The 10,967-nt window shown below is 42.0% G+C and overlaps 1 protein-coding gene across 3 annotated transcripts; it reads right to left on the bottom strand.

Moving 5' to 3' along the window:
• Positions 1–416: 416 nt before the first annotated feature.
• On the bottom strand, positions 417–9,961 carry LOC120105614 (RNA-binding protein cabeza-like). Of its 3 annotated transcripts, none has more exons than XM_039118231.1 (2): positions 7,934–9,961; positions 417–818 (listed from the first exon to the last, which is right to left on the bottom strand). In XM_039118231.1, exon 1 carries the CDS (start codon positions 9,852–9,854, stop codon positions 8,097–8,099), a length of 1,758 nt encoding a protein of 585 aa, XP_038974159.1. In that variant the 5' UTR covers positions 9,855–9,961; the 3' UTR covers positions 417–818; positions 7,934–8,096. The 3 variants fall into 3 exon arrangements, with proteins under 3 accessions (XP_038974159.1, XP_038974160.1, XP_038974161.1); XM_039118232.1 differs by having other exon boundaries at positions 8,042–9,961; XM_039118233.1 differs by having other exon boundaries at positions 417–814; positions 8,042–9,961.
• Positions 9,962–10,967: the final 1,006 nt, after the last annotated feature.

Here is a 10,967-nt window from a genome sequence, read left to right as displayed (position 1 = left end):
GCTGAATTGGATTGAGCAATGCTATGTCAACTGGGAAAAGTCGCTCAAAAAAGTCACTCAACTTCTTGCACCATTCATGTTGCTTCATTATGTGGCACCATTCACAATGCAAACTCATAAACAGCACCAAGCAGGCTCATCAAAGTTCTGCATAAAATCTCGTACAAGCTCCAAGGGGCATGATTCAACAAGAAACATAAAAGGAATATAACACAAATCATAATTGTATTCAACGATCTCAGAGTCTTCTATAAATGGTGGGAGTCTTTCTCTTCATCCATACAAGGAAAGAGGGGAGAAAATATCAGGATAGTCAAAAAAATCACCTTGTGCACTCTGCTAACTCCAAAAAGCTTGAGTCTTGCATACATTTATCATACATCAAACAAGGAGACCTATGCATCTGTGACCATGCCTTCAGCAAATTCCTTCATCATCATCATTCATTAAAAAAGAAAAACAAACAAAGTCTGAAACCTCAAGAACAGCATCTTGCTCCACCAGCACTGACCAAAGATCTATCTCACCATCACTTTCTGAAAGTGCGTGGTCAGATATTGCACTAACAGGTGCAAATCAGCAAGACCATTTTCCTGTCATTTAACTAAAATCTTACATTACATGCAGTGAAATCTCCTACAACACTTCAATACATTCCAAAGGTTTCAAACCAAAAGGACAGTTACTAAATTGGTTTTGGAGCAGAATACATGCATCATTTCACATCACTCAGTTTGTAAGCTCGGAAGAAGACCAGCATCCATTCAATAAAGAGGGACCTGCTACTGTAGCCAAACCATTTCCAACTGCTGGCCTAGCTGCATCCATAAATTGGTGAAAGTCAATATATCAGATTTATGCATTACTAAAACATAAGGACATGCAATATGTGTAAGTTGATCAAAACCTAGAACCAGTTTTAAGGAGCCTGGGACCGATGAACTATTTCTTAATAAGGTTAATTGGGGACCAGAAATAGAATAAAGATGAACATAAGTCAGACTCGAAGAATCTAAAAGGCCATAAGGGATGATACACTCCAAATAAAAATGGACTAATATTGCATGGGTCATCCTTTCTTAATAAAGCAAAACAAGATCTGTATTGGACGCTGGAAACAGAACAAAGGTAATACAGGAACAAGTCTGATGGCGGAGGAGATTATGATGTAACAAGCAAGAATACATCAAAAATGGACATCGGATCAGTTGTAATTTCAATTTGTTGATGAAGGTGCCAACCATGTGGTAGGCATGCAGATCCTACCGCCCTACAGGCGCATGGCACAACTGTATCCCAGAACGCCAGTGCTTGCACACTATGATGCCAGGGTCTAACAAGCATCGACATGGTAAGGCATGTCACATGTTATGCCAGTGTCGAGCCAGCATACAGTACTTAAAACCTTGTCTGGGTTAACAATTGAAAAGTGAAAACCCCATTTCATATCAACTATACGGAGTGGTACAATAATCATGATAAACCAGCATTAGTTTTAAAGTTAGGAGAACCTAGCAATGATATGTGAGAGGGGTTTTCATATCAACTCCTAAACAGAGTGGTACAATAATCATGAGAAACTAGCATCAGTTTTAAAGTTAGGAGAATCTAGCAATGATATGACGACTCCTTGAAACTAATAGAGAGGAAGAATTTATTATATAAATGGGGCTTGGCTTGTTCATACAGTACTTCATAATGGTTAGGGACAGCAGATTTCTGTGAAGAAATTATGTGATAATCATGATACTCACTTGCAGTAATTTTAAAGTTCATCATCATCATCATCATACGGTCCCAAACAAAATCATCTACCTTCAAGCTATCTACCTTTCATAGCTTGAGAGACAACACAATTTTTCTCATCTAGAAATGACATATGAAACACCTTGTCCAAAAATGATAGGGAATTCATAAAGCTAATTCTACACAAACGGGATCTGGCTTTCTGGTTATGTTACTTCATATGATGGGTATAACTTAAAGGTACAACTAACCAAAGATCAAGACTAATTATAGATACTTCGTACCCAATTCCACCTATGCAATAGTTGCTTCCAAATCCCCCAAGTACCATGCTCATGACTAAGTGACTTATTACATTGAAATCGAGAGAATATATATATATATATATATATATATTTATTCTTTAAGAAATCCATAACTGGAAAAATAAGTTCATTGTCCTATACACAAATGAGCAGTTGTCAGTGGAACCAAGAGTATCCAAAACTTCAGACATTCCTCACAAATAATTTATCCAGCAAAGTACATCCAAACAAGCTGGCTTACATAATATTTGTTGTCAAATCACCCAAACAATAATATTATTATTACCCCATGGCATAGTTATATCTCCACCGAGAAACACAGGATAAAATGAAAAGAAAATCATATCCCTTGGGTTTGCAGCCGGATTTCATTCAGCCAACTAAGGCATATGTGGAGACTTACTCTCTGGCCTACTTTTGTCGGAGGACCCAGATAAGGTCAAAAGGAGAATAGCTGTCACAGCAATCACAATCTCAGAACAAAAATGACCTTTTTGTTTTTAGTTTCAAAAGTTTCCATAGAAAAAGATGACATTTCTTAAAACTGGGATTAACAGCACTAAGAACTTTGGAATTAAAGGCACTATGGTGTCTACCAGCCAGCCAATAATGTCAGCCTAACTTTCTTACTGTTGTGGTCCCTAAAGTGCTGCCTCATAATATAGTTTATCTACCGCACTTTTCCGTTTATTGTTATTCCATAAAATCCTAAAAAGATTCCTAACCAGCGAGACGGATGGACTGACACTTTGTTTGCTAAAGGGCTCGGCTGCAACTGAGACAGGGATTTTGTTATTTGCAGATGTTTGACTTCCTTCTCCCACATCTCCTTCTACTTTATTTTCTTTTTTTCCCCTATTTTCATTTTTGTCTACATTCCCCCTGCCATTCTTCAACTCTCTTCCCTCACCTTTTATTTGCTCAAAGTATTCTAGAGTTTTCAGAACAACCTGGAATCAGATTTCTATTAGCATTCTGGGTCTTAAAACTCTTTTGAAAAAAAACAAGCTTCCTTTCCTTCCTATGGTTCAAAATCCCCTCTTTCCACTTCTAAATATTAGAACATGCTAAACTTGTGAAATCTACAGCTTTGCAAGAAACTTGCCAGCGAACATATGCCATATTAAGAAAATAAAAGTTCTGAATTTCATAAAGATTCTCTGTTAAATTATTTCACAAATAAACAACATTTTTTCAATCTTTTGCTACAAGTATATACAAACATGAAACACCAAGTAAATATTTGGCCTCTTTGTAACTTTTCTCTCTCTTTGAGACTTCTCTTGCACACCAATGACTTTTCCTTTTTACTTCTTTCATGATTTTTAAGATGAGGCCCACCAAGGAGAGAGGATGAACAATGAGTTCCCACTCTCTTGCAAAAAATGCCCATTTATTATCCTGATGAACTGATTTCTCCATCCCTAAAATCTCTCATGCACACAGACATCGGATTCCATAACTACCAATCTCTAACTAGATGCAGGCGCCTCTCTCTCTCTCCCCCCCCCTCCATATTGGCTTCCCATCTCAATTGCTCTCTCACTCTCTTAATGTCTCGATTATTGTCTCCACCTTTCTGCTCCCCTCTCTCTCTAAAAAAAAAGAGGCTTGCCACTTTATTTCCTATTGCCACCGATGATCCTAATTCTCACAGTACCACTTCCCAATTGTCCCTCTACCCCCATCCATTTCAATAGATATCTTGCCTTTTTCTCTTTATTATTCCATTCAAATCTCTTTAATAGTATCCTTATATAGTACATCAGGAAAAAAAATAAATCTTTCGTATACACTCTTTATACACACCCCCCTTGCATGTTTTCGTCTTTACCATTCAATTCTCTTTAACAGATTCCAAATTAGTACATCACCACCCCTTGAACATGGTAAAAAGTAAATATTTTGCATACACTTTTTATGCACACACACAGACACACCCATGTGCACACGCCACAAACAAACTTCCTATTGATTCACTCTCTCTCTCTCTGGGAACAAGAAATGTCAAGTCTAGGGAAAGTGAGTGCGCTTAAGAATTTACATCAACCTAATCCAGATATATCAAGTGCCAATGAGATTACGTCTCAAAAGTTGCAACTATATACAGTTGCTATCGCTAGACTTGTTCATGGATCGGGCCATGCTCTACCTAAAGGGTAACTCAAGTTAGTTAGGCCCAGGCCCAGCTAGCCACTGCCCTCGACCATGTTTTGCAGGCCCAAGCCGCACGCTTACTCAGGCTTCGAGCAAGGCCTTGGGCATACCCCTTTTCCCAATTTTTAAAAAATACAAAAAATAATTAAAAATGATTTTAAAAATGCTAAAAGTGCTTCAAAAATACTTATAAAGTCGGGTTTAGAATTCCAAATTTCTAGATTCAATCCATCATGTTTGGATAACTTCAATATAATAGAGATAGAGCGGGGGAGAAATCCAAAAAATATAAAATAGCTAAAAGTAGTTGTAAGCTCACACTAATGAAAGACGGATGCACACCAAGAACCACCATGAGAAAGGCTCCTATAAACTTAAAAATAGATTAAAAGAGAGCAAGATGATAAAAGAAGTCCTGAGGACCAAAATCTATAGAAATCAACAAAAAAGATGCCAAGAGCCCCACGAGCCAAACAATTGGACCAGGACTCAATACTCAATATACGACAATAGGCTCTCAAACCTAAGATTGGGATGATGTCAACGTGAGAAAACATATCAATTATGACAAATACAAAGCCACACTTCAAGAAAAGCTCCAGAAGTGAATTCAAAGCTTGATGACCGAACTTGGTAAAAAAAAGAAAGGTACCAACTTAGAAGTAAAAAGGCTAAAAGACAACTAACAAAAGCAGGCCAGGACCAAATAACAAAAAGTTGGCATTCCAATAACAACACAAGGACCAAAACTAGTAGAAAGCATTAGGAGACTTGAGACTAATAGGAATACTAGGTGTGGGAAAACTAGGTGCACCATGAGGAGTTATCCTAGAGGGTAGCTCGAAGAGAGAGAGCGAACCATCACAGCATAGAGGTAGAAGATGCAAAAGAAAACTAAGGGCCAACTCCCCACCACCTTCACCACCTCCAAAGCCTTCATTTCAGTGGTGGTTGTTATGGTTGCCGGCAGCAATGGGACAAGACGGGAAAAGAGGAGGAGAGGAGATATGGGCAAAGATGGAAAAAAATAAGTAAGGAACCGGGAACCAAATACCCAAATGAGAGTGGCACACTAGCCCTAGGATTGAAAGACCTAGGTTAAAAAAATTCGCATCGGATTTTAATCCCAAGCTTGAGTCCAGCTCGTTTAACAGACAAGTTCATTTTCCAGGCCTAGCACAGCCCACCAAGCATAAAATCTTGGCCCATGCGTACCCAAAAGGCTTCAGGCTTGAGCGGGCCAAGTAGCACAGGTCTATTAGTCATTTAGCTGTCAACAGCAATGCTTGTGTTCAAAGATGAGATATGGGGTTGCATAGTATTAACTTACAAAAGTTCTTAACTTTGTTCTATTCATATTAAATCTCTCCAAAATGCATAGTGCATTCTCAATATGTTCTAGGTGCTTGAGTTATAAAGGAGTGTCCAGAAGGATAAAAAACAAAACAGGCTGGAATGTTGAGCCAAAGTTGTGCTCTATTAGCCTATCAGAGCATAAAGATGTTTTTAGATTACAGACACAAGCATATTTTAATAGCACGGACAAATTTTGCACACCCCACATTGCATACAAGAGCCAAGAACATCACATATAGCATCCCATATTTCATGTTTCTCAACATGTCTTGACCATGCATGTCATAGCCTCCAATCATCAGGACTACTTCCATATTTCAAAAGTGGGTTCTTATACAAATATTTTAACCTCACTTGTCACCAAGAAATTCATTCATCAACTATGCCCAAGATATAGCTGTTCTACAACTTCAGTTAATGAACTGGGATGGGTTTATTATCATAACGATCAGCCATGATAAGTGCATACAGCCTAACAAAAACTGAAAGCTTTACTATTCGATCATATCAGAATCGTTTCAAACATAAATTGAGTAGATTTCAGAAAGGGAAAGATTGACTAATCAAAAAAGCAAGTATTACTCAAAACGATACCTATTCTTTGTCTACCAAATGGCATGTAGCATGTAGAATAAGAGAGGCAGAATCAACTGAATGCACAAACACCAGATGAAGTGTTGTACACATTGGCTACCAAATAATATTTATTAAAAAATTAAAAAAGAGTATCTGACAAAATTTCAATCAAGGCATATATTTGAAGCTTCTCTTATCTTCTTCAGGTGGAGAGGACTTGAAGATGGCGGTATTCCAAAATGGTGATTCAAGACTGCATAAACTAGCAAAGTGCTAGATCTAAATTTCTGTTGCACAAAACCATTTATGGATCTAAGAAACATGCTAGCAACCTGCAGGCTGCACATTTCTTTTTTTTGTGGGATATTTTCCAAGCAGGAAAAGAACTAAAAAAATTAAAAAAAAGAGAAACAGAGAAGGGAGGGAAAAAAGGATGGAAAGAAGAAAAAGAAGAGCACGTGCCAACCATCTCATGCACAGTCTGCTGTGCCACTACCTGGCACCGTACCGGTTGCCCAGCGGTATGAGTCGATACGGGCCCAAGCCGTGCCGTGCCGAGCCTGTACCGACACAGCAGAGGAAGCGGGGAAGAGAGCAAACGGGAGAAAAGAAAGGGGAGAGAAGGAGGGAGAGAGAAGAAGGCCGGCGAAGGCCGGTGCCCGGGCAGGAGGCGGAGGCCGTGGTCGGGCCTCTATTTCTTTTGAAATAGAAGTTTGGCCGCTAAAAAATTTTATGATTTTTAAGTTAAGTTGGCAAATCATTTGCCGACTTCATTTAAATATCGTGAAATTAAAAATATATATATTAAAAAAAATAAAGTAGAATCGGCAAAGGATTTGCCAACTTCAACTTAAAATGTGCAAAAATAAAAGAGTCCCCACTCCGGGCTCCTGCTGCGAACGAAACAAGGGACCGAAGGTGGAGCCCGACCTCCGCTCTCCTCGGCCTCCGACTTCCGCCTCATCCGCGTGGAGGCTCCCCGCTGGCCGTCCTCTATTTCTTCCTCTCCCTCCCCCGCTCTCGCTCTCTTTTCCTCTTTTTCCTTCTCTTACTCCTCTGGTGACAGCGTCTCAATTTGGTTGCTGGAACCGTCCCGGTAAGCCGCCAGTACGGCTTGGGACGTCCTAAATCGTCCGACCATGGTCTCTTGTGTCCCTTTACCATGCTAAAAGGTGCAATAAGTGATGGTCAACCGACCAAAATACTATTGTACTGGCTGGTCATTACTTATAACATTACATCAATAAAGGACCAAACGGATGAGCGAAAATACAGCCCAAAGACCAAAAAAAATGCATATCCGGTCTTTTAACATCAGAAACAAAAATATATAATGTATTCGCACATTATATGTTCAATAAAATGAAACTTTAAGAGTTAGATTGAACAATGATGAACCACTTATAAAAGTTTGTGCAATTAGCAATATCTGCTGAGACCAAAATAAAAGTTATTGGATTAGGCAATCTATAATAAAAAGGTTCTCAAACATTTTAGAAAATTAACTAACCATCCCTAGAAAGGAATTTCATATATCATTGGCATTCTGGTAAGTGGTATCATAAGTCTAGACCATTAGAAAATTGCCACTGAAGAAAGCTCAGGTTGTATGCAAAAAGAATGCACTGAGCATTGAGAATAAATTAATTTAATAAAGTACAATTACATCGTGCATAAAATTGCACGAAAAGGTTACAAGATGCACTAGTGTCATCAAGCACATCAGTCACAAAGCAAGATTACAAACAAGATAAGCATTAAAGACACAGATGTCAGCGACAGAGAAAACTTACATATCTAAAATGATAGCTACAACAGGTCCCTGCAAGCAACCTCTGCACGTGTCCTATGGGCATGAAATTACTAAAAGTCTAAAACATAAATAAGAGTGACTGACATACTTGCCCACAAATCATTGATCTCCTTCCTAGCTAAGGAATTTGCTAACACACCATTTCACTCAGATGATAAATGCCGCCTCTTTGAATGCTCCACCTCTCGTGACTTGCTTCTTTGCCTCGATGATCGTCCTCTATCCCAGTCATCATCCAGCTCCAATTCACGGTCCCTGTGCCTGTAGTGATCTCCATGACCGTCTCTGTCATCCCGATACCTATTACTTTCCCTCTCCCTCTCTCTTTCCCTCTCCATTCCCCCTTCTCTGTCCCTGTCCCTCCCCCTTTCTCTCTCCCTCTCCCTACCCATTTCTCTTCCATCATGATGTCTCCTCTCCGACCATTCCTGCCCAGGACCCATATCCTTCCCCTTGTCATGCCTTCTATCTGAAATCCCTGACCAATCCCGATCAGGACCCCGATCCTTCCCATGGCTTCCTTCTCCATACCGCTGGTCTGAAGCAGCATCATCCCCGTAACTGGACTGCTCTTCACCTCCCCATCCACCCATACTGGGATCCGGCCACATCCCAACACCACTAGCGGCCATCCCTCCTCTCCCGAAGAAGGCCGGGTTCACATGAGGAGCCACAACTGGAGGAAATGAAGGCATCAATCCCGGGAATGGAGCTGTCACTGGCCCAGCAGGAAAGCCTCCATATGCACCACCCATTCTCCCCATAGCCGCTGCTCCGTAACCAGTTGGATCAAAACCTTGACCAAGCATAGCACCAGGATGGAGCATCGGTGGAGGTGGAGCAACCATCCCGCCGTTTCCCATGATTCCTCTTCCACCCACAGGCCCCATCCTGTTCCTCATATTCCCCATTGGCCCTCGATTCCCCATGCCACCCCTCCCCCAATTACCGCCGCCGCCCCTCCCATAATTCCCACCCATCGGGGCCCCTCCCCCTCCTCTCCCCTTCTGAGGCGGTGCTGACGATTGGGATGTCATCTGCTGATTCTTGAGTTGAGCTTCTCCCATCCGACGAACAGTATGCGGCGATGCAAACGCCACGACGCAGGGCCGGCCATTGAAGACGTGCCCGTTCATTCCCTCCTTGCACGCTGCAGCGGCCACTGGATCATAGAAATCGACCTGGCAGAACCCCTTCGACTTCCCGCTCGCCTTCTCATCGAAGAACTTCACCTCCTTCAGCTGCCCGTACTTGCTGGCCTCTGCCTCGAGATCAGCGTCCGTCGTCCACCAGTGAAGCTCTCCCACGAAGAGAGTAGTCCCCCCAGCTCCTTCTCCTCCACCGTTAACGCTCCCTCCTCCCGCTGGCCCGCCTCCTCCCTGCGTCGCCTCACCTCCAAAGCCACCCCCTTGTCTTTGATAACCCTCGTTCCCATAACCAGAGTTCCTCGATTGCCCCTGGATCTCGCCGGGTCGACCAGAAGACTGCCCTAACTCAGGCCTACTTCCACCAGGCGGCGGCGCCGGGAGGCGCAACGCCACCGCCGATTGTCCACCTCCCCGGAACCTTTGCTCTTGAAAGCCACCAGATCTATCCACCAGCCTCTCGATCTTCGGGTCGCCAGCGATCCCGGGGATCTGGACCTTCTCCGGCGCATCCCCCGACGGCGGGAGCAGCGGAGGGGGCGGCGCGGGGTTGCTCCTGCTCCCGTCCTCCCTCGGATACCCCCCGGGCTCGTCACTCCGGTGGGCGGCGTGGAGGAAGCCCTCTCCGACGTTGACGTCGTTGTAGAGGTCCTCGTAGTCCTCGTCCTCCCCGTAGAGCTGCTCCTCGTCCTGGACGGCGGAGATGGCCTCGTTGCGGTGGAACCCGCCCCGTTCTCCGCCGCCACCCGGCTCCATCGCGTAAACCCTCGGCTTGGTCTAGGATTAGGGTTTCTGAAGAGGAAGGAGAAACGAACCCTAATCCCTTGGAAGGCTTCCTGAAGGCACGAAGGCGGAAGAGAGGAAGATAGTGTTTCTTTTGAATAATAATATTAGTAATAGTAATAATATTATAATTATATATATTTATGACAGTGACGTGTCACCATTTGGTCTCGAGGGTCCGGCGCCTTGCGACCAATCTGGACCGTCAGTTTGATGAACACCAATGTAAGTGTAAGAGACGTCGTTTCAGCCGAGTATTGCTGTTTTACAGTTTTAGCCCTCCAGGGGAATCTGCGGTTGGGCGGCTAACAGTAAGACCATTGCCGGGAAAGCGTTTTTGACTTTTGACGGCTCAGGACTGAGTCAGCTGGGGCCCACGAAAAGACAGGACCGTGTTAGAATTGGGTACGATTAATATCTGCGTGGTCGATCTGCACATGTAATTTTCCGGATGCTTGGCTACAAATTTTGGCGGGAAATGATCTCCCGCAACTGAATCAGACGATGGAGATCTTTCAAATAATCATATTTCAAAGATGAACGATACAATCTCTTGGATCCTTGAAACTATACAAGGCATTGAATCAAATAATCCTCTATTAGATCTTGTTATATTACAGGAAAATTTATGAAAAAAATAAAATAATGTCTTTCATGAAAAAAATTTTAGAAAAGCAGTGATGAACTTTCTAAATATAATAATTTTTTATAAAATAAATCAATAAAACCTAGATTTTTTTGAAACTTTTAAATAATTATCTAACCAACGCTTTCTTGAGGATCATATATGGGCCATGGAAAGGGTACAGCAAGTTCACCAATTGATGTAAATAACTTTATCGATTGTGCTTAAGTCGCCGAAGCCCTCCAAGTTTGATGAAAAGAGGGTGGTAGTGGGTTAGGAGAGGAAGAGTGAAATAAGCCAATTGGGAGGAGAAAGGCATCTATAAATTGTTATTCAATGGCGAATGCATAAAATAATTTTTATTCATGTTACGGTCATAGAAATGATGCTAATATTAAAATGTTCCATGATTACAATCTCATTCGATGGGCTATAATCGTGGTTTCCAAACCAATATCCAC

This window comes from Phoenix dactylifera, unplaced genomic scaffold (genome assembly GCF_009389715.1).
Source record: "Phoenix dactylifera cultivar Barhee BC4 unplaced genomic scaffold, palm_55x_up_171113_PBpolish2nd_filt_p 000320F, whole genome shotgun sequence".
Taxonomy (NCBI): Eukaryota; Viridiplantae; Streptophyta; class Magnoliopsida; order Arecales; family Arecaceae; genus Phoenix; species Phoenix dactylifera.
The sequence above is the reverse complement of the archived record's forward strand: the minus strand, read 5'-3'. Positions and strand labels throughout refer to the sequence as shown.

Coding starts and splice junctions, on each gene's coding strand:
- LOC120105614 (XM_039118231.1), bottom strand. CDS start 9,854: ATGGAGCCGGGTGGCGGCGGAGAACGGGGCGGGTTCCACCGCAACGAG.